At 40.6% G+C, this 24588-nt stretch overlaps 1 protein-coding gene across 5 annotated transcripts in view; it reads right to left on the minus strand.

Annotated features, from left to right (window-relative positions):
- Window positions 1-404: 404 nt before the first annotated feature.
- The window catches only part of LOC122559949 (nuclear receptor coactivator 5-like), a 38151-nt gene continuing 13967 nt past the window's right edge, over window positions 405-24588 (minus strand). For all 5 annotated transcript variants that reach the window (XM_087994969.1, XM_087994972.1, XM_087994973.1 and 2 more), the window contains 7 exons: window positions 23623-23763; window positions 15232-15350; window positions 9504-9627; window positions 8167-8366; window positions 5444-5758; window positions 4428-4922; window positions 405-1354 (listed from right to left, as the gene is read on the minus strand). In XM_087994969.1, coding sequence (XP_087851095.1) covers window positions 768-1354; window positions 4428-4922; window positions 5444-5758; window positions 8167-8366; window positions 9504-9627; window positions 15232-15350; window positions 23623-23763 — 1981 coding nt within the window. In that variant the 3' untranslated portion in view covers window positions 405-767. The remainder of the gene's footprint in view (window positions 1355-4427; window positions 4923-5443; window positions 5759-8166; window positions 8367-9503; window positions 9628-15231; window positions 15351-23622; window positions 23764-24588) is intronic.

Genomic DNA, 24588 nt, shown 5'->3' on the forward strand with positions numbered 1-24588 from the left:
TTGTCTAGTCATTTTTACAGTTGCAACTTTTAATTCTAATCCCCTTTCCAGCTCCCCAGAATGGCTCATAACAACCTTTCTTAAACTCCTTATGCCATCCCAACTTCAAAAATTAATGCAGATCAAGATAGGAGATAATGCAAGACTGTTTGAATTTGTATGATGATAATGCTGCATTCCATGTTCAGCACCTGACAATTAGCACATTTTTGAAGTGCAGTTCATGAAAACATCCACTCCCCTATAACTAGTACTGCTGAATGCTATTAAACTAAAACATTGCTCACTCCACTACTGTGACATGCTGCTACCCTTTCCTCTTCCCTATCCCTCCCCACATCCAAGAAAATGACTGTTTGGAAGAGTTAAACCTTGCATTTCAAAATGAAAAAACACAACACCACTTAACAATGAAAGGCCAATCAGCCTGCATTTATTACAAACAAAAATCCATTGAAACAGGCATGAGAATTCTCCCTGTACTAGTCTGCAAGTTCTCTCAAAACTAACAAGTCAAATATACATACTGTATAGATGCAATTACACTCCACCCCATTTCAACTTCCATTTTGTCAACATGACAGTATTTCAGCTGCAATGTATTGGTATGTCAGCAGCTGCTCAAGGTGACAATTTGACATATCCTCCCCTGTGTTGACCAACAGATGAATGAACCTAACTATAGGCAGGCCATTTGTGTAGCAGCCACTTACTGGTTTCAAGTTCCAGCCAACACGAGAGGGAATGTTAATCAGGTGGGAAACAAGCTAACTACCATGCATCAACTCTTCCCTCAAATAACATTTCAGACTGTCCATCAAAGTGGTATTGAATAAATCTAAACCAACATCAGTTAGGTAATCACCTCTACCAATAAAAAGACCTTGACGCTTGACATCAAAAGGGTGTTCTATGAATTTTTGGCCCTTATATTCCATGTATTGTTTTAACACCCCATTTATAGTTCTCCTATCATTCTCAAGTGGAGCACCAGGCTCAAAAGCCCAATGGGGTCGTGGGAGCAATTCTGAACAAACCAATATAGTCTTTGGTAACAGGAATTTCAGTGCTTCTAGCACTTCTTTTGCTGTGTATATTATGTCACTAGCCTGGATGTAACCTATGTCATTATCTCCCAAATGAATGACCAGGTACTTTGGGGGCAGGTATCGTGCCAGATGATGCATTAATAGGTCATGGAGCTCGTGCCATCTCAGGTCAGGTGCGCTCAGCCAATGAATTGAAAAACCACGTTTATCAAGGCCAAGATTGATCCCGTATGGTTTGGTCTCTGCTCTGTCACGTGCCTGGCTGATGATCACATGTCCTGCTATCCACACAGTATTCTGGGTGTCTGAAACATAAATAATACCCTGTTGAGCAATAAGGAATAAAAGTATGTACTACCCCACTGCTTTACCAGAAAAGGGATACAGGGCTTGTGCGCAATTTTATCATTGCATTAGGTCATCAAGTGCAAGAGAGGTCATTATACTTGACAGGGCTACTAATGATATATATGAACAACAAGTCTTTCAAACAAACAGGCTTAATTGGTAATTGCTGTTGCTCAGATCATGAGCAGTCATTATTAATAGTAGCAATGTAGCAGTGCCATTTAGTTTTTCTTCCTGCCCCTATCTGCGAACACTCCTCTTTGGTCAATCCTAAAACACACCAAAATAGTGTTAACATCACAGGCCTACAATTGAGGCTATAATTAAAGACAACCTCTCCAGTCTCTAACTTATTTGACTTTCCCTTTTCAAAATAATCACAAGGTGGAAAGCACTCTATTGCACTATCACTCAAGCTGAGAGCACCCATTTCTGCACAAATATGAATTTCTCAGTTGTTATTATCTTAATCAAACTTGCCAGCCTTGCATCAATTTCTACATTGTACAAATGCACCGACAGAAATAAGATTGATACAAATTGCAACCCCAAACATTGAAAGTCTCAAAGCTTATTCCATACATACACTCTTACAAACACAGAAGACCATTCTCTTTTAGTACTAATGCACAAAAATATTGGAGAAATATTGCTACCCTTTCCTCTTCCCTATCCCTCCCCACATCCACGAAAATGACTGTTTGGAAGAGTTAAACCTTGCATTTCAAAATGAAAAAACACAACACCACTTAACAATGAAAGGCCAATCAGCCTGCATTTATTACAAACAAAAATCCATTGAAACAGGCATGAGAATTCTCCCTGTACTAGTCTGCAAGTTCTCTCAAAACTAACAAGTAAGTTAAGACGAAGTTACCACTGGGCATATTTTTGCTATCATTACTAAAACTAAGAAAACTAAGAAAATAAGACACCACAACTGCTTTAATCCATTGTTTCTACCTGCTCCCTGCATCATTTTCTTTTGGAGAGTGGGGGAAGAGAGACAGCACACACGAGTGCAAACATGCACCCATTCTAATTTTTCATTATACAATATTCAGAGACTGAATGGACTGGTTAATTGGCAGTTTTTCTTTGTTTGTGTGATGAATAAGAGAAATGTAGAGGCAGATAACAAAGAAAGAGCAACAATCAATGCTCAAGTGCGTCTGAGGACTAATGAGCTTCATCAATTAATAGGTGATGGACTATTAAGCCTTCACTGGTTATCGTGAATATTTCAAGTGTTCAATAAGACCAGTGATGTATAGGTTTACATCATTGATACACTGCTCGCTAGGCTGAACTTCTGCAGGGAGGGAGAACAAGTTGACAGTAGTCAGTACTTTGCAAACCACAAATGAAGAAACATCATGGAATTTAACACATAGGTAATCTAAAGAGACTGCCCACAGACAATCCTACCATACATTGCACTACATAACCTGTCACAACTGTTAAAAAATAACTTCACAACTATTTGTCCAGAACCTTCAAGTGTTTTGACAGGTATACAGATTCTACAAATCCATTTAAACTCTCTCCGCCACATTCTCAGTACATAACCTTCAGTTCAGCAATCTTCGTCTCCATTTTAAATTGCGAAGTATTAATCTAGATCCCCAACTTAACTACTTCATAGTTGGCCTCAAGTACATTGCTCCTAAGTTGATAGGCAACAGTCCATGAAACCCAAACCTTGACAGCATTATTGCAATGAAAACTGACACACTCCACTGCCATTAATTTTAATTATTTCAGCAAAATCTCTTAAAAGTTTTGAATTTTTATAATATTCTCCAGTGTCTTCCACATTAATTTCTGGTGCCACAATTCTCTTGCTGATCAACATTTAACTTTACACAATGTTGAAATGCACAGAAACAATGCTAAGAAGTTTGCCTGGAATCAAATAGCAGTGACTCCTGAAAGGTTGCCACTGGACTTCTGCCATCTTCCTTTGTCGGGTTTTGGATCTTTTGAGTTACCAGTACTTAAACAACTACATTCCCACCCAAAGTACGTACGTACATACATACATATACACATACACACACATACATACATACATACACACACACAACCAAGGGGAAAAAATGAAAGAGAAACCTTTATTCTTTACAAACCAGATGAAAGTAGTGACTCAAACATTGAACTACCAAGAAATATACAACAGCCACCATTCCACAACTGCAAATGGCACTGGCTACAAATTAGGCATGTAAAGCACTTGCTCATAGCTGGAGAATGTACAAAAGGAAAAGGGGATCACAAATATAACAGGAAAAAATAAAACTTACAAAAGTCAATCTTACATGGCTATTATGACAATGGACAACTTGTCTGGCCTAGAATTTAGTTATAAAAGGAAAAAAAGGTGACAAAACATTAAAATATAAAAACTTGTTTAGTTAGATCTGCTATCTTGGATTTTAGTTACATCTTTAGAAATATCCATTTAAAAACACTGGATTCAGACTGCAGCATCATGCTTTAATTCTTTAATACACAGAATCATCTGGTTAACATTCCAATTTTTTTTATTTTAAAAGATCAATGTCAACATAAACCAAGTGATTACGATTAAGGCTTTGTTCATGAACAAATGTAGATCTTTTATATATATATACACACACATTTGCAAGATGAGACTGCTTTTATAAAACATTGCCAATTGCCTGGTTACTATAAAAACCAGACTTTTTCAACACTGGAACTAAATAGTAACCAGTTTTTAATGAAGCACTCTTTCAATAACTTACATTTGTTTATGAAACCTTAAACAGGAAGCCTTAAAGAGTTTCAGTGGATATGCTGACTGCTCCTCGATAAGAGCATCTCCCTTACTTCCCCTTTACACCCAGGCTCAATAGTGGCGCTGGTAAGATGCCATAGAAGCCTGGTTCATTGGCTGCCCAGAGCGTGGTACCTGGGTAGAGGCTTGGTTTACCAAGTGGGATAAAGACGGACCACTTTGAATCAGGGTATCCAATGCTTTCTGCACACTAGGGTTATCAAAGTTTATACCTGTTGCAACACCAGATCTCTGGGCCTGAGACAAAGCACTTGACTGATTTGGGGTTGGACCTCGAGGTTGCTGCTGGCCATAAAGACCTTGAGTTTGAGGCAGAGGCGAGCGAATAGCAGTGGCTCTCGGTGCAACTGCTTGACTCATTAAAGGTGGAAGTTGTGAATTAGGACCTGTCATGCGCTGCTGAGCTTGAGACAGATATGAAGAGTTATTGAGACCTAGCTGGCCTCCTCGGTTTTGAGGTTGGGTATTCAGTGCACTTCCATAGACTGGGCCCTGTGCCCCTGCAGTATTTGTATTTGAGCCAGATGATCCACTGTTGAAGAGGCTTAGAATCTTGGCTTGCAACTCCTGCTGCTGTGCTGCCTGTGTGTCTTGTGGCCCTCCCTTTAAAGATGGAGCAGGTGGTAGCGATGGCTGTGCATCAAGTGGGTTCATTCCTACGGAACCCATGTTTGGTCTAGGCATGGGAGCTGGATTGTGAACAGATCCTGTCAAGAAAATTGGTAAAAAGACATCTTTATCACAAAAATCTCAACTTGCTTCAGATTAATGAAAACCAAAATAATCAGTATTTAATTATCTCTGAAGATTAGGTTTTGTTACTAATTGAATTAAATCAACTAAAGAATCTGTTGTATTGTGGATAATGGAGTCTTTAACTACTCCCCATAAACTATCTTAACATTTAATTCATAGCATGAACATTAGATCTTGTACCTGAAAAGACAGTAATTCCTCTTATTTGCTCAGAACATCAGTGCTGGTATATCTTCCAAGCAAGCCATTTAATGACCAGGAATATTTATGGTGAGGTTTTAAGAGGTAATCAGAGTACACAGTTCCTTCAAGGGATATACAACTATCCTTTTTTGAGCCATTTTATTAACAAACTTAATTAGATAACAGTTGGTCTAGCTTGCTACAGCATCCAAAACAAAATAATTCAATCATTATTTACTATCTAAACAGCTGGTCACAGGACTTCCCATTACAAGTTACAAGACATTACCATGCAAGGAGTCTCCTCCTCGAAGTAATCGCTCCTTCTTTTCTCTCAGATATTCTATGATCTTGTCAATTTCTTCTACAGTAAGGTATCTTCCATCAGCAAGCAAATTCAACAAAGGCTGAATGCCAGGAGGATTTCCTCGCTCTTCCATAGCCCCTTGAGTAGGCTCCCTTTCCCGCCCTATTACTTCATCTGCCATTTTAGCTGCCTTTCGTGCAATCTCCTCTCGTTCCTTTTCACGTGTTTCCGTCTTATACCTCTCATAATTACGTGCAACTAAGATCATTGCATCAGCCATTGGCATGTTACGATGTTCTGGATATGAAAAGAAAGAGAATCTCAATGTACACAAAATTACTGCAAGATTAATAACTAAGTATTAAGATTAGTTTAGCCGAAATAAAAGCAGTAATAATTTATGCTGTACTAAAGAGGAAACATCAGTTTCCGTTTCAACAGCAAAGAATGTTGGTAAGCTTTGCCTCACTTATTCATATCAAATTATATATTAACTATTTTGTGCAATAATCGCTGCATCAATTTCTCAATGCCCTCCCATTCTTAAACCAGATACAATTTACATGTACTAACCACTGATCAAAGGAAGTCACCATTCTAGCATTTGCAATCACGATAGTTCCTGAAAAAATTGTAGTAGAAGTTACTAGTGAGCAAAAGAACTTTCACAATGCAGCCAGCTACTACAGATCAAAATGATTGCTGGTTTTATACAGGAACATTTCCCAAACAACTGTCTCTATTACCAATGTAAAACAAAATAGATAATCCACAAAGTTAGTTAACACTTGCCTTGCATTAGCCATGTGAATCCAAAAATGAACATCACTTCAAAAATCTTGAACCCCTTATCTCTATATTCTCACCTACAAGGGAGCAGCTGAATGATGATGCATCTTTTACTGTAAAGGCCAACAGGTTTGGAGTGGGTTTTGCCAAATAGAATGAGACCTTCGATCCGTGTCAGAAGCCCCAATATTGAATAAAGACTTGACAGTTCGACATATTAGTTTTGGTTGAGTTGCAGGCAAACTAATCAGTGCTATGCCTCCACTGTGATGTTCAGGAAAAATTATATTTTTAACCAACAGCGTCCTCACTACCATCCTAAAGACAAAAATAACTCTTCTGGGAGAATAATGAAAGGATCATATCTATACCGAGAGCAAAACTCTTCAGTATTTTGCTGGCTGTCAAGAGCGCAGTCAGCATTGTTTAATTAAAACACCCTCATCAGTCTGAAGAATACAAATTCCATATGGGAGCATGCGAGAGATTGGCACCTCCTGGATTACATCTTTGTCATCAACACTTGTTCAAATCAGAGAGACTTCTGTATCACTTGATTCACATCGGGGACTGAAACCCACTGAACATGTTGGTCGATCAGGTGTTGACAAGGCATTAGGTCAGAGATGAACATCCACAAAGCACCTAGATACCGATCTTTCTCCTGGATCTTTTGGTTTTACAATCTCTCAGCCCTAAGGCAGCTTAACCAAAGAAACACATTCCACTTGCAGCTCATGCCCAATTTTGACATTCAATTCTAGGAAAGTGGGATCAAACTAAGCCATCTCTTACCACACTGCTGTGCTCGGACTACTGGTGCTGGTATCAAAATGCCTGATACTAACAGCACTGAACCATGCAACTTCCTAAAACAAACACATGCAGCTTTAATTGTTTTAACACAATGCCCCAAAGTTGCATGTCAAGGCAGCAGCATTCCAAAAGCTCAAAGTTACAAACGCTTCAGGATAACATTAATGGATAGCCAGAATAGCCCAACAATTTGCTGACCATTATGACCTCATCACAATCCAGCTACTGTTTCATAATATGACTGCAATCATCTTGAACAGGAGTCTTGAACTCCTCAAGTAGACATTTCAAAAACCAGCATGAGGTGCAACAGGGTTACTTCACAGCCCTGATGTTCTCTATAATCTACTCAAGTGGTTATTCACCTCAAAGAATAGATGCCCTCTGGAAAGAACATTGAACGCCTCCTGAATGAAAGTCACAAACATCATGGAGCTTTCATGTTAAAGATAACAGAACTTTAAGAGAACAAAAACTGCAGATGCTGGAATCCAAAGTAGACAAGCAGGTGGCTGGAAGAACACAGCAAACCAGGAAGCATTAGAAGTTGGAGAAATCAATGTTTCGAATGTAACCTTTCTTCAGAACTGAAGGTGGGGGTAGGGGGTAGCTGCAGATAAAGGGGGAGACTTGGTGGTGGGGTGGGGTGGCATGAGGGCAGGACGAGGGGGGCGTGGGTCAGAAAGTAGGGGGGAAGCAGATTACTGAGTTTGTGGATACGACCTAGTTGGTCATGTAGAGGTTCTCCACACGTTAGGGAACGGGGGGCCTTGAGCGGGGAAGGGATGGAGGAAAGGGAATGGAGGTGCCTCCACATTAGAGGGTTGAGTGGAGAATCCAAAGACAGAATTGTTTGTGGAGACTTTGGAAGTATTGAACATTGAAGGTGGGTCAAAACTTAGATGGTTTAAAATAACTGAATACCAGAGACACAAGTGATCTACAGTTTACAAGTCACTTCATCTCTTCAGTCCAGAACGCGAGAAATTCTATCTGGATTCCAATATTGCCAAAACAAAACTCAACCCACACCAGATAAAGTAAAAACTAAAAACCACTGCAAAGGTAAACACTGAATTAACTTAGAGGGCAATATTTACCTTGTGGTGTTCCAAACAGGATATTGACAGTACATGATCTGTGTATTTCATGTTGTTGAGTGATGACAATAGCAAATGCTGTGCCACCTCTGCTAACATCCTCAAGAGCTTGTGTAAGTGATACTTCAGTGTTGAGGAATATCAAATCGACAACCATACCAAGGTCACGAACTTTTCGACCAACAGACTCTGCATATTCCCTGACCAAATAGAAAAAGTCAATCTCAGGGTCAAGGTAAATAACTGAACCTCTTTAGGAGAGTAATTTACAGAAATAAAACCATATCGAATGTAGTAGCTTTAAAATCTATTTGCTTCAGTATCTGCAGTTGAAAAGTAAAATGAATTTTCTGAAAAAAAAGCCAGAGTTTCAGATGTAATTAGATGTGTAGCAATACTGAAAAGTGTCACTCTTTAAAAAAAGTGCATTTCCACCAATCAGTACCTTGGGAATTAGTCATAGCATTCAAGACACTCGGTAGGAGAATACCATGTGTACAGAATGAACAGTCTAATCAGACTCGTAACATTACTTCAGTTTCTGCCTTCACAGATGCTGCCAGATGTGATTTTCTGCAGCTTTTCACCAGCCCCAGTATTTTCCCTTTATTATGGCCATTGTCCATGTCCACAGCTCACTGAAGGTAGGTGAATAGATAGGTAAGATTATTTTTCTTAAAGGAGACGTATGGATGCTATTTCTTTTCAAAAAAAGCAGAACACAAATCAGGGATGTTACACTAGAAATAGTGTAGAATACTATTTAGACCACAGTCAGAATTCTGCATACAACTCTGATCACTGAAGTACAAGGAGGATGCAACTGTACTCGGAGAGACTCAATATGTTGCCATGACTTAAGCATTTTTAAAAAATGATTAGATAGGCTGGGATTGTTTTCTTCAGAACAGAGGAGGCGGAAGGGAGATTTCGCTATACTGTATAAAATGTTGACAGAACTCAAAAGTGGTTAGGAGAACCTATTTCTTTGAAAGGAATCAGATCCAGTAAGTGGTAGATGGGGAAAAGGGGAGTAAAGAATTTTTTCATCCAGAAATTGAAGGGGGGGGGGGGGGGGAGTTGGAGCAGATTATTTGAAAGGACTGTTACAGAAAATAAAAAATCAAGCTTGTATCCTTTATCCTTTAATGTCCCAAATTTAGCTGGATATCACTTTGCTGTTGTTTGTGGAACTATGCTGCATTCAAAATAACTGAGGCTCACTTCTCTCGCAGAAGTACGCCTCAAAATATTTAATTGGCTATTATTTGAGTGTGTATACACTCAAAGGATACACAGGCTTACACAGACTACATAGACAGAAACTTCTGACTCACTTTTGTTGTTTGTTAACAACAATTACGGAACAATCCACAGGTCTTTCTGCATCATAACGTCTCTGGATTTCATCATAATACTGCCGATATAGTTCTTCTCTACGACGCTCCCTTCTCATCGGATCTTCAAATGTGTTTTTTTTTGCGGGTGGGTAGGGAAAAAAAAATCAAAATAAATTTTAAATTCATCTGACCTATACTGCTCATTGCAACTTAAAGCAAGCTAAACGAAGCCCACGGGAGTTACCAGTTTGAATAGCAACAAATGGATTTCTTCCATTTACCCCAAAGATGGGCTTATAGACTTAAGAGAAATGTCCTGGCAGGGGTTGCTGATCAGGCACTTTGGTGTTTAGGTTCATAACCTCCTTGAAAGTGGAGTCACAGGTAGAGAGCACAGTGAAGGCAGTGTTTGGCATGCTTGCCTTTATTGGTTACTGCACTGAGTACAGGAGTTGAGAGGTCATGTGGCCACTTTCAGAATATTGTGTTCAAGAGACTGAACAGCCTGCGGTTATTTCCCCTGAATAGAAGGCTAAGAGGCAACCTTACAGAGGTTTATAAAATCATGAGGGGCTTGGATAGGGTGAATAGCCAAGGTCTTTTACCCAGGCTGGGGGAGTCCAGAACTAGAGGACATACGTTTAAGGTGAGAGAAAAGATTTTAAAGGCGGGGTAGCACATGTATGGAATAAGCTGCCAGAGTAAGTGGTGCAGGCTGATAAAATTACATTTAAAAGGCATCTGGGTAAATATATGAATAGGATGGGTTGAGAAGTATAAGGGCCAAATGCTGGCAAATGGGACTAGATTAATTTAGGATATCTGTCGGCATGGACAAATTGCACCGAACAGTAAGTCTTATGTTGTTAATAGAGGCATAACGTAGTGCTTTCCAAACATCAGACTGACAAAATCCAGAGGGCGTAAAGGACTTAGCATTTGGTCTCTACTTCATTTGTGCATTCCTGCAGAAAGCATCTAGGTTTGGAACTCTGGACTAATCCTCACATCCATTTAGAAGTCCCAAAAACTAGCAAGTTGCCAATTAGCAGATGACCAGAACAGGACAGAGAGAAATTTTGTTGCACCTGAGACTCCAAGATCATTCTTTCTTCTCTCCATCCCTGCACTAACACTAGTGAGGTATGCTGCTGTGCTGTTTTTGTGGAATGGGGGATTAATCAAAAGGTCATGGCTTCAAACGTATTCTAACCATTGCAGTGAACCACACAAGCAATCTCAAAGACAATGTACGAGTGCTAGCACAAAGCATGTTTCGTACAGAGATCTTGATTCCAAGAAAGTGATCTTTTCCCACTTTGCGTCCTTGCTTTTCCCATATAGACTCAGTGAATTAACAGATCCAAAAATTGTAGTCTCCAAGTGTATGTAGCTTCTTTCAAGTTGCAACCTGAATTTATCAAGGTTCAAAGTTTGTGAGAAGACTTGTAGATCGGGTGCTCGTTGTTGTGGTTCTGTTCGCCGAGCTGGAAGTTTTTGTTGCAAACGTTTCGTCCCTTGGCTAGGCGACATCATCAGTGCTTGGGAGCCTCCTGCGAAGCGCTTCTTTGATGTTTCCTCCGGTGTTTATAGTGGTCTGTCCCTGCCGCTTCCGGTTGTCAGTTTCAGCTGTCCGCTGTAGTGGTTTGTATACTGGGTCCAGGTCGATGTGTTTGTTGATGGAGTTTGTGGATGAATGCCATGCCTCTAGGAATTCCCTGGCTGTTCTCTGTCTGGCTTGCCCTATGATAGTAGTGTTGTCCCAGTCGAATTCATGTTGCTTGTTGTCTGCGTGTGTGGCTACTAAGGATAGCTGGTCGTGTCGTTTCGTGGCTAGTTGATGTTCATGTATGCGGATTGTTAGCTGTCTTCCTGTTTGTCCTATATAGTGTTTTGTGCAGTCCTTGCATGGTATTTTGTACACTACATTAGTTTTGCTCATGTTGGGTATCGGGTCCTTCGTTCTGTCAATTCCTAGAGGCATGGCATTCATCCACAAACTCCATCAACAAACACATCGACCTGGATCCAGAATACCAACCACTACAGCGGACAGCTGAAACTGACAACCGGAAGCGGCAGGGACAGACCACTATAAACACCGGAGGAAACATCAAAGAAGCGCTTCGCAGGAGGCTCCCAAGCACTGATGAGGTCGCCTAGCCAGGGGACGAAACGTTTGCAACAAAAACTTTATCAAGGTTATTTAGGATTGCTAATAGTGTCTATTTACAGGTACAAATTTGCAGAGGTTACACTTCTGTTTCTTTCAAATCACACAGATGATCATTAAACAATAAAGCAGCATGGAGTCTTAACTCAAAACAAAAACCAACAGCCAGTAAAGCCATTTTTTCCATAGCAATAGCACTGCTACCAAAACTAGAACTTGTTGCCCAACTAAAAATGCCCTCAAGATGTTGCTCAACAGTCTTTGCGAACTTCTGCTGTTCAAATGGTGCATGTATATTCAGACAGGGTCAGAATGTCAAGATTTTGGCTCTGTAATAGTAAAGAAACAGTGATTTAGCTCCAAATCATGATTGCGCATTTTCCTGTCTGGAACATGCAGATGTGCCGTGGCATCCCAGTATCCTGTGCCCCAACATTCTAACCAATAGCAATGGCAGATTTGGAAGTTGCTTTTGGAGGAGGCTAAGGAAGTTACTACAATGTACCTTGTGTACGGTGGAGGGAATGACTATCGAAAGTGGTAGATAGAGTGCCAAATGAGCAGGCAGCTTTGTTCTGGATAGTCTTAAGAATTTGGTGAAGCTGCACTCGTCCACACAAGTGGAGAATTCCATCACACTGCAGACTTGTATCTTGTAGACAGGATTTTGGAAGTGAGGGTTTACAAATGACAGAACTCCCAACCTGTCAGCATAGTTTTGCATGGCCAGTCTAGTTCAATTTTTAACCCCAAGGACGATGATTGCATGAGATATTCAACAATGGTAATATGACTGGTAATGCTTTGGGAGATGGCTAGATTTCTCGTTAGATGATAAAAGCCTAGTACTGGTGTGGTTCAAACGTTACTTGGCACTTCTTGGCTCAAGCAGTTGCAAGTGTACACTGCTATTTCTTGCCTATTTAGTTTCCCTTCAACAACTGAGTTCCTTGTTGGACATTTCAGAGGACATTGGAGTCATACATTGACCAGACCAGATAAAGACAACAGATGATCTTCACTAAAAGAACATTCGAGAACCGGATGGGTCTTTATCACCACCAAGATGACAGTCTCTAAACCTAAAACTCCTGGAAAAACTTAGCAAATCTGGCAGCATCTCTGGAAAATGCAGAGTGAAATGTTTCGGTCCAATGACTCTTCTTCAGAACTAATTGACATAAATGTTAATGTGATCCTGAGTACAAAGAGGGGTATGGGGGGGGAGGGGTGGGGGGGAAAGAGAGTGAGAGAGAAGTAAACAAGGTCATTGAGATGGAACCCAGAAAGGGAAAGCAGTTCAGCAGACAAAGGGGTGAGTAAAGGTCAACTAATGGAGACTGTTAAGGGCTGCCATCAAGTTGTTTGTTGTAGCAGCCCATGTGATGACAAGATCTGGGTTGAGGTAAGGAGACAGGACAAGGTGTAAAGCCCTAAAATTATTGAACTCAAAATTGAGGCCAGAAGGTTGCAGGGTTCCCAAATAGAAAACAAGGTGTTCTTCCAGCTTGCGTTGAGCTTCACTAGAACATTATAGCAAGCCCGAAACAGAGATGTTAGCCAGGAAACACAATGGTCTATTCAACAGTCAGACAACTGGAAAGCTCAGCATAATTCTTACAGACAGAACATCTACTGTATTTGCTGCTCACAAGTTGCCTCCTCTACATTGGAGACACCAAGCGCAAACTGGACAACCACTTTGCAAAACACTTACATTCGTTTTCCTACGTACAATTCCGAAGGAGGATCATTAGACCAAAAGCATTAACACGGATGTCTCGCCATAGATGCTGCCAGACCTGCTGAGTTCTTCAAGCATTCTGATTTTGTTTCCAATTTTCAGCATCAACAGTTCTTTGGTTTAAGGTTACTGACTCAGCTTTCAGTTCTAGGTACCCATTACTGACAATAATGCATATTATCACATTATTTTTGAATTTCAATGTCACCAGGCATCATGGTGGCATTTATGCCCACAGCGTTAGCCTGTGCCTCAGGATTACCAGTCCACTGACATTAGCGCTTCTATCCACATTATATGGTATTGAACATTATACTGTGATTTTTCAAACTTCTGATCATGTGACAACAGGTCGTCAATAAAACAGTTGACCTCCAACAGTCACAACCTTCGTACTTTGTGTCACTCCAAAGTTGGCTGTATTTTGGTTGGGGCTTCTTGCTGCTATACTTAGTCAACTCACCTCATCATGAGCATTTAGCTTTCTTTGCTCCTGCTTGGACCAAAATGCAATAAGGTCAAGAATCAACTGGCCCCAAAACCCAAACTGAATATTAACGAAGAGATTACTGCTCAGTAAACACCAAAAACAATATCTTCCATCAATTATGAAGAGTGGACTAATGTACATTACCTGGTTAAGTGAATTTGAGCTGCATTTTGCAAAGCAATATAGCTGGGCAATTTTTTAATACTTTGGGTTAAAATTGGTTGTGTGTGTACTTGAACAGTTCGGTTAGAGCTAGATCTGAATCAACTCATTACTATTACTGCCAGAATGTTGACAGGACACCATTACTGTATCCAGTAACTTCAACTCAGTTTTGCTATCACATGGAGTGGTGCTGGAGAATGAGAGAGAATTTAGAGTCCAATCCATGAAGGTAGTTGAAAATACTTCAACCCAGCTTTTAAACTGATCGCTCGTTATTAAAAACCTGTTGAGCTGCTCCTGGCATGCCCTTTTGCACACACTGTCAATGCAGGAATGAACCTTGGTTCAATAAAGTGATAGAGTTTCTAGACAGAGGTTTCAGCTCAGCTAGGCCATTGCATAGGAGCAGTTAAGAATGAATACCGCTGTAAGCCTGGAACCAAATGCAGGCGACACCAGCAAAGAACAGCAGATTTTCTTCCTATAGGATATTGTGAACCATCGATGATTTCACTGTCATCACTGCTTGGACGAACATTTAATGCTGATTAAAAAATTTAAAATTAGCTTGATTTGAATGAGAGACCCTACAGTATAAGCTTGGGCCTCTGACTTTCTAGCATAGTGACATTACTAATGAAGTAACTGCCATTCTGTGTCCAAAATACCCAACCAGGTCAGGAATTTTCACAAAGCTCACAATGCGACAATTATTTTATTTTTTGAAAAAGGACAAAAGTTCAAGGAGGACCAATGTGTTAACCAGCATATCATGTTGGTTACCAATTATAAAGAAAACTGGAATACTTTCTGCTCAAATGTTTACAATGAAACTAGGAAAATGTCACATGCCCACAGAAGCCTGTTGGATTGCTGAATCAGATACTTTAGTATTTCAAATTTCCAGAAAGAACCTACCACATTTTCACATAGAAAGGAGGACTGGTTCAGACAAAGCAGAATGTGAAGTTTTATACGCAAAATTCTGAGACTCAAAGTGCTTATTCACACGCAGGATGAAAATCAAAGGAACTTATAATCATGGTACAAACAGATAAGTTATAACTTAAGCGCCTACCTCCCAAAAGATTTTCCAGGCCACAATAAAATAAACTTCATTCCACTACTCGGCACAGATCTGTTTATTACTTACCATCAACTTCGCGAGGTGCCCTGGAATCCCATGGCTCCCGGAATCGTTCCACATACGGTTCCTCCTTCCTTCGCAAAACATCGTCAAAGCGATAATACCTATCATAGACTTCTTCTCGTCTACAATACACAGTTACAATGGTTACACACACATTATAATGGGGGCTCAGAGAAAATGTACTGCTGATTTATCTTTAAATATTCTCTCATCCTTTAGTCAACTCTCCGTGCTACTGTTATCACCCTATCCACATTTCACACCCTCAAAATGAATGTGAAACTCATCACCTTACAAACATATAGTAGGAAGTAAATTAATTCCATCTCATGATGTTGCCTCATCAGTCCAGAGAGCATTGTTTGAGAAAACTGACCCTAACTTCCTTTATGTACCTCTTTCTAATTTATCTGCGTACAATACTTCCTTTGCTATACATGCAGGAGTAAGAAGATATGGTCAGTAACAGACTCACTACAATTAGATGAGAATGAAATGAGTGAAATCACATCTAACAGAACGACAGATGTAAAAACGTTGGTGTGGTTAGTCATGTCAAAAATTGCATACAATGACATGAAGGAAGTTTACTTTTATCTCGGTTGCAGCAACTCCAGTGGTACATCACACAATGGGCTTTGGGCTATCTGATATTACTTTTAACATAGCAAATGGATTTTTTGAAGAAGCACGTGCCCATAGAATTTCACATTTATGATAGCTGCCAACCCTTGTAAAATTAATAAATAACTGAGCCCAGTCTCAAAAAGCAACATTATACACTAATAACACAACCCCGGCCCATAACTTACCTCATTCCTCCACCCAATGTTTCAAGTAAACTTTCGAGAAAAAAAACACTATCCTTGGTCCACACTATAATCTCTGTTCCTAAATACTCATATCTGACTTCATATGGAATCTGTGCCTAACCTGTATGTCTTATCTGATTCAAAGGATAAGCTTCCATCCCCACAGCTCCAAATATCACCGAACCATCAATTTCCACCTCTAACCTGAAGTATAATCTGACTCTACCACTGCCTAAATTCATCTAAACCATTATTATTTTTAGTATTCAAATTGCTACATTCAGACTTATGTCAACTAAAACTGTCAGTGCCCTTATTCAGTTCTATTCATCACCCAAGAGCAAAGTTTGTCTGTCTATTTCACCTCAAAGTTAAGGAACACCACAATTTCCAAATTTTCATCTTTGTGCTACCCTTGCTTCGAGAAACTCAAATTATTCCATCACGTCAATTCTCCAAGATATCAGATCTCATCTAATCCCAATCTCCTGAGCACCCCTAGATTTTAATCACCCCTCCACTGGTGGCTGTACTTTGTTGCCTGGACATTCCTAAATCCATCAATTTTTTTATTACTTCTATATAACCCATACCTAACATAGCAGCCATTTGTCCAAATATTTCCTGTAAATCTCTGGCTGTTTTATAACACATCTGTGAAGAACCTGTATATACAAATAGAGATGGCGGTTGACAAGGAGGATAGACAAATATACACATTTTCAATACCACTGGGAGTTGGAAACCACAGCCAATTTTGCCCAGGCAAGGCAGAGCTAGGAGACTGAAGATGTTTCTTAGTTAAACTCTAACTTCAATTAAAACTCAAAGTTGAGAAAAAAAAACTGAAAAGTGTAGTGTCTGCATTTATACAGAATCTGATCACCAAATGTAATAGTTTTTATGTTGCAGTTAATGGAGAAAAAAAAAAACCCACAAGCCCCAAGATAAGTAATTGTCACTGTTGTTCTGACCACACTAATTGAGGGGATTGCTGGATTATCTATATCAAAATCGTCACCACACACGCAGACATGACCTACAGCCATCAACAGACTCCAACAGGACATTTGTCACATTCTGTTTGTGGTTATGTCATCAGTTGTAGAGTCCAGGGACAGAAGTCGGAGTCCTAGCAGTTGAGAGTGGAAGCAACGGTTGTTGCAGTAGAATGAAAGGTTGGCGGGCCGGAGTTTTGGGGGGGGGGGGGGGGGGAGGAGATGTTTGTGATGCTGGAGGAGCAATGGGAAAGAGAGGAAGTCAACAGAAGGAAAGAGAAAGGTATGCTGCAAAGAATTCATCTAAATAAAATCTTAAATTTTGTTATATAGGGTATTTTATTTTACATTCTGAAAGTCATCTTTAGAAAGACTGCTGCTTTCCAACATTCGAGAATAATATCAGCTTTTCTTCTACTTTTGGTGGCCTCACAAGAAACTCTGTCTAAACTAGAATTGCTGCAGGACATAAAAAAAATCAAAGTGACACCGGAGATAATACATTGGGGTACTGTGCTTCAAGGTCTCAACTTCTGATTTCAGCAAAATAAATCAACTGTTGTTAATGCTGGATAGGAAAAACAGATAAATGCTTTTTAAAGAAATAAACAGGTTTACCCCATGACTGATTTTCTACATGTCAGTGTCACTTAGAAAAAATGACATCATCTTTGCTCCACTCTCTCATCTCTCCAACTACATTCTTCCACCATACACATTTAAATGAGTAAAGACTCATTCATAACTTGAGATATTAGTTAAGAGTCAAGCTCTGAAAGGAGACTGCTACCTATCCCCACTTTCATAACATAACTCAAGATTTGCCCCTCAGCTTATCTTAATTACCACAACGCTGAACAATGTGTCTCTTATTTATAAGCTCGACTGCAGGATCATCTCAACTATTCCTCATCACTTTGTAGTCTACATAAACCAGTGCTCGGCCATAACTATCTCACCTACATACCACCCTCTGTGTGAAGCAGCTGACCCTCAGGTCCACTTTAAGTCTTTCCTGTTACTTTAACACCTGTGCCTTCTAGGTTTAGACTCCTCTACTCTGCAGAAAAGACTTTGACTATTCACCTGATCTATACCCCTTATGATAGTATACACCTTTACAACGTTAGCCCCCAACCTCCTACAGTCCAGGAAGAAAATTCCCAGCCTCTCCTTAAACTCAAACCTTCAGATCTTGGTAACATCCTTGTAGATCTTTCTTGCACCCTTTCCAGTTTAGTAACATCCTTCCTATAGTAGGTCAACCAGAGTTGTTTGTGTGACTCCGAATGTGGCCTCAACAATGTCTTGCACAGCCAAAACATGATACTCCAACTGCTGTACTCATGAAATACTCAACTGCTGGACCAATAAAGAAAAGCATGCCAAACACCTCCATTTCCCTGTCTATCTGGGATGCCACTTTCAAGGCACTATGCAGCTCCAGCCGTAGGTCTCTCAGTTTGACAACACTCCCAATGGCCACCATTATCTATGCAAGTCCTGTCAAGGTTTGTCTTACCAAAATGTAAGATCTTAAATTTATCCAAATGCAACTCCATTTGCCATTCCTTGGTCCACTGTCCCTGTTGCTCAAGATCTCGTCATCTTAGATAACCTTTTTCACTGTATGTTATAGCACCAATTTTGGTGTGATCTGCAAACTTATTAACCGTGCCTTATTTTCTCAACTTATTTTCTCAACCAAATTATTTATATAAAATGACAAACAGACCAGCACCAATCCTTACAGCATACTGTTCACAGGCCTCCAGTCTGAAAAAAAACCCTCTGTCACCACTATCTCTTGCCTTCAAGCCTATTTTGCGTTCAATTGTCCAGTTTTCCATGAATCCCATGCGATCTAACATTATTGACTCAACCAGTCTACCATGCAGAAAGTTGTAAAAAGGCCTTGCTAAATTCCACGTATACAAAATTTACTGCTCTACCTTCATCTATCTTTCTCGTCATCACTTCAAAAAACTAAAAACCAACTCGAGGAATGATTTCCCATGCACAAAGCAATGCGGATTATCCCAAATTAGACCTTGCCTTTCCAAATGCACGTAGATCCAGTCTCTCAGAATCTCCTCCAGCAACTTACTCACCACTTATATTAGGCTCACCTGTCTGCAGTTCCCTGGCTTTTCCCTGCAGCCTTTCTTACATAATGGCACATTAGCAACCCTCCAGTCTTCCAGATGGCTGTCGATGATACAAATGTCTCCGCTAAAGACCCACAATTTCTACCTCAGCTTCCCAGTCTTCCCGACTCCTGCCAGCCTTACCTTCTCACCATCGGGAACATGCTGCCTCTAAATTTCCATTATCTCATGTTTGAAAGTCTCTCACTTTCAAAATGGTTGGGATTCCAGTTCACACTGTGGCACAGTGGTTAGCACTGCTGCTTCACAGCACCAGAGACCCGGGTTCAATTCCCACCTCAGGCGACTGTCTGTGTGGAGTTTGCACATTCTCCCAGTGTCTACATGGGTTTCCTCCGGGTGCTCCGGTTTCCTCCCACAGTCCAAAATCGTGCAGGTTAGGTGAATTGGCCATGCTAAATTGCCCGTAGTGTTAGGTGTAGGGGGATGGGTGGTGTAGAATTGTTGGGCCGAAGGGCCTGTTTCCACACTAAGTAATCTAAACTATACAAGAAGGAGTTGTTAGCAATTCTGGAAACTGTGAAAAACTTGGAGTGGGTACAGTGCTGAAGCACGTTGCAGGTTACAGAGGGACATATATAAGCTGCAGAACTGGGCAGACAGGTGGTAAATTGAGTTTAATGCAGAAAAGTGAGAAGATTCACTTTGAAAGAAGCAACAGGAATAAGAGAGTACTGGGCTAATGGTAAGATTCTTGGTAGTGTAGATGAGCAGAGTGATCTCAGTGTCCATGTGCATAGTTCCCTGAAAGTTGCAATCCAGGTTGATAGGGTTATTATGGCATATGGTGCGTTAGCTTTTATTGGTATTGAATATCAGAGCCACGAGGGCATGCTGCAGCTGGACAAAATTCTGGTGCGGCCGCAACTGGAGTATTGCGTACAGTTCTGGTCACCGCATTATAAGGAGGATGCGAAAGCTTTGGAAAGGGTTCAGGAAGATTTACTGGGATATGAGGGAAGATCTTTGAGGAAAGGCTGAGGGACTTGAGGCTGTTTTTGTTAAAGAGGAGGTTGAGAGGTTACTTAATTGAGACATACAGGATGATTAAACATAGGGTGGATAGTGAGAGCCATTTTCCTCAGATGATGATGGCTAGCACAAGGGGGCATAGAAGATATTTGTCAGAGGTAGCTTCTTTACTCAATAGTAGTGGCATGGAACGCACTGCCTGCAACAGTAGTAGACTTGCCAATTTTAAGGGCATTTAAATAGTCATTGGATAAACATATGGATGAAAATGGAATAGTGTAGGCTAGATGGGCTTCAGATTGGTTCCACAGGTCAGCACAACAGGCGGCCAAAGGGCCTGTACTGTGCTGTAACGTTCCCTTTACCTGCAAACAGCCTACTCCAATCACCTTTTCACTGTTCCTGTCTGATATCAAAATTAGTCGTGCCCCAATTTAGTCCTTTACTTTGTGGACCACACTTATCCTTTTCCATAATTCTACAAGGTTTAAAATAGTAAAAGTCATTGCCCCCAGAGTGCTCTCCCACTAACACCTCAGTCACTTGACTTGCCTTATTGCCCCAAGTGGAGGTCAGGTTTTTCTCCTTTTCTCACTTGACCAGGTACATTTTGATTCACAAAGATCTCCTCAACAGACAAATTCCTCATCCATTCCCTTAAAAAACTATGGCAGTCCCCACTATTACAATCCTATTATTCTTACAGCTGTCATCTCCCTGTATATTTGCTCCTGTATTTCCCACTGATTATTAGGGGCCCATAGTACAATCCCATCAAAGTGATTTTTTTTCTCAGTTTCACCCATACAGCCTCAGTGGATGATCCCTCAGGTATATTTTAAGTACTGACATGATATCTTCCATAATCAAAATGACACTCGCATTCCATCTTGCCTTCCCTTATATCATTCCAACCACAGAACATTGAGGTGGTGGTCCTGTTCCTCCCTCTGCCATATTTTGTATCAGCTAAGATATCCCAGTCCCATGTTCCCATCTATACCTTAAGATCATCCACCTTACAGTCAGGCCCCTTGCACTGAAATAAATACAGTTTAATTCAGTCTTCCCTCATCCCCTGCAGTGCCTCTAACTTGTGTATTGGCCTCAACACTGTCTTTTGTTTCATCACATTTAAGGGTGTCATCCCCATACCAGACTAGTTTAAACCTTCCAAAGTAGCTCTAGGAAATCTCCCTACCAAGGTATGGGTCGCCATCTAGTTCAGTGCAACCAGTCCATCTTGTACAGGTTACCTTTGACCCAGAAGGGATCCCAATGAACCAAAAATATTACACAAGTTTGTACCATCTATAAGCTGTACTTGTTTAGCAGTCTGCAGAAGATGGTGTTTCAGGGTACAAAATAAAATACCAAATACAACAACAAAAAATTCAGAAAGAGACTAGTCTCTCTCAAGACAGTAAAGGAACAGCTTGGGTTGTTTTCTCTACTTACAGAATGATATGATTAAAACAGTTTTTTTTTAAATAAACAGCTGCACTTGTGGTTATTCAAGTTATTTTCTATAGGACATTTAAAATATCAAAGCTGACAAAATAAGATACAGAACTCACAAGATCATCTATCCAATGTTTCATAACAGATTCAAATTACTTTAACTTGAGAGGAATCATCCACTTTGAACAACTTTTTGATATTTATTAAAGGAGTCATACAATCGCACAACATGGAAACAGACCCTTCACTCCAACTTGTCCCTACCGACCAGATATCCTAAATTAATCTAGCCTCATTTGCCAGCATTTCGCCCATATTCCTCTAAACACTTCCTATTCATATACCCATCCAGACAACTTTAAAAAATGTTGTAATTGTTCCAGCCTCCACAACTTCCTCTGGCAGTTCATCCCGTACACACACCAACCTCTGCATGAATAGGTTGCCCTTAGGTACCTTTTAAATCTTTCCCCTCTCAGCTTAAACCTATGCCCTCGAGCTCTGGGCTCCCCTACCTTCAGGATTTTATAAACCTTCAACACTCCAAAGAAAATAGCCCCTGCCTAATCAGACCCTCTCTGTAGCTCCAATCCTCCAACTCTGGGAACGTCCTTTTAAATCTTTTCTGAACCCTTTCAAGTTTCACAACATCCTCCTTGTAGAAGGGAGATCAATTGCATGCAGCATTCCAAAAGCGGCCTAACCTATGTCCTAGGAGAAAGTGAGGACTGCAGATGCTGGAGATCAGAGCTGAAAATGTGTTGCTGGAAAAACGCAGGAGGTCAGGTAGCATCCAAGGAACAGGAGAATCGACGTTTCAGGCATAAGCACTTCTTCAGGAATGAGGAAAGTGTGCCCAGCAGGCTAAGATAAAAGGTAGGGAGGAGGGACTTGGGGGAGGGGCGTTGGAAATGCGATAGGTGGAAGGAGGTCAAGGTGAGGGTGATAGGCCGGAGTGGGGTGGGGGCGGAGAGGTCAGGAAGATAATTGCAGATTAGGAAGGCGGTGCTGAGTTCGAGGGATTTGACTGAGACAAGGTGGGGAGAGGGCACCGCCTTCCTAACCTGCAATCTTCTTTCTGACCTCTCCGCCCCCACCCCACTCTGGCCTATCACCCTCACCTTGACCTCCTTCCACATATTGCATTTCCAACGTCCCTCCCCCAAGTCCCTCCTCCCTACCTTTTATCTTAGCCTGCTGGGCACACTTTCCTCATTCCTGAAGAAGGGCTTATGCCTGAAACGTCGATTCTCCTATTCCATGGATGCTGCCTGACCTGCTGCGCTTTTCCAGCAACACATTTTCAGCTCTAACCTATGTCCTACACAACTGCAACAAGACCTTCCAATTCTTGTACTCAAGCCCCGACCAGTAAAGAAAAGCATACTAAACGCCTTCATCACTATCCTACCTACCCGAGACCCCACCTTCGAGGAACTTTGAACATGCACTCAAAGTCTTGGTGTTCAGCAACACCCTGCAGGACCTGATCATGAAGAGTACAAGTCCTACCCTAATTTGCTCTTCTAAAAATGCATCTCATACCTATCTAAATTAAACTCCATCTGCCACTCCTTGGCCCAATGACTCACCTGGTCAAGATCCTATTGGAATCGGAGGTAACCTTCGCTGTCCATTTCAACTCCAACTTTGGTATCACCTGCAAACTTACTAACTATATCTCCTATGTTCACATCAAATTCATTTATATAAATGACCAGCAGCACTGTACACAGCGCCAATCCTTGTGGCACACCACTAGTCAGAGGCCTCCAGTCTGAAAAACAACCCTCCATTACCATGTCTCCTACCTTACAAAGATACAAAGCTAATTTTGTATCCACATAGCTAGCTCCCCCTAAATTCCACTGAAACTAAACTTGCTAACCAGTTTCCCCATGCAGAACCTATCAAATGTCTTGCTGAAATCTATATAAACAATGTTTGCCAATCTGCCTTAGTCGATATATTTGTAAGTTTTACCTGTAGGTTGGGTCCCTAGGGTCTCTAGCATCCCTGTATCGATCAAATAGGGGATCCCTTGCATCACGTTCATCTCTGGCAGGTCTGAGCGGAGAGCGTTCACGTCTTACATCACGTTCATCACCAAAGGCAAATGGGTCCCTATTGAAATCAGATAAAACAAGGTGCAAGTTACTATTTGTGTTTTAAACCCCATGATCAGTAGAGCCTGAATCTGAAAATCCCCAATATCAAATGAGTAAGGGTACTATTTCTCAAATTGGAAATGCTAGACAGGGCAGAAGTCTCCGAACCTGAACCACTATCTGTAACCAAATGAAAAAATTGGTAATGTTTGTTTGAACTTCTAATTCCAGATACATAATACTACAGTTTACGTATTTGCAAACTCAGATTAAATGGAGTCGATGTTTACGGATTGAAATTTCTCTGGAAAAAAAAGTGAATGCTTCAACTTAGTAGCCATTAATTGCTCAACTGTGGTAAATATCATGTAAAATCTAACCTCTAATCCCTTTCCATACCTCAAACACCTCATGATGAAAACAAGAAACAATCCAACAGGAGAAATTCACATCCTTGATGCCATTGATTTAATATATTTGATTATGATGCATCTTGAAAACTGTCTTTCAGAACGGTATCATTCAACAGTAGATAAAAAGATTGGTCTGGAAACAACCGAAGTTTCAGATTTTATGAACTAATGGTCTTCTATTATGTAACATCTAACAGCAGATCACTCATCTGACAATCTTTATAACCAAAGAAACATAATAAAAAAATGTCAATACTATAAATAGAACCACAGTTAGGTGAGCGCACTGAATCAAGATCACTCCAATATCATCACTATATTGTATCTTCCTAAAAATTTAGTTTTTTCTCCCCGGTGAATCAAATCAGAATGGAACTGTAGCTATAGCTTCTACAGGCAATAAAAATCCAGTTTAACCGAAAGTTTTT

The sequence above is a fragment of the Chiloscyllium plagiosum genome, unplaced genomic scaffold (genome assembly GCF_037043375.1).
Source record: "Chiloscyllium plagiosum isolate Xiang-an unplaced genomic scaffold, Cpla_swu_hap1 HiC_scaffold_15, whole genome shotgun sequence".
NCBI lineage: Eukaryota > Metazoa > Chordata > Chondrichthyes > Orectolobiformes > Hemiscylliidae > Chiloscyllium > Chiloscyllium plagiosum.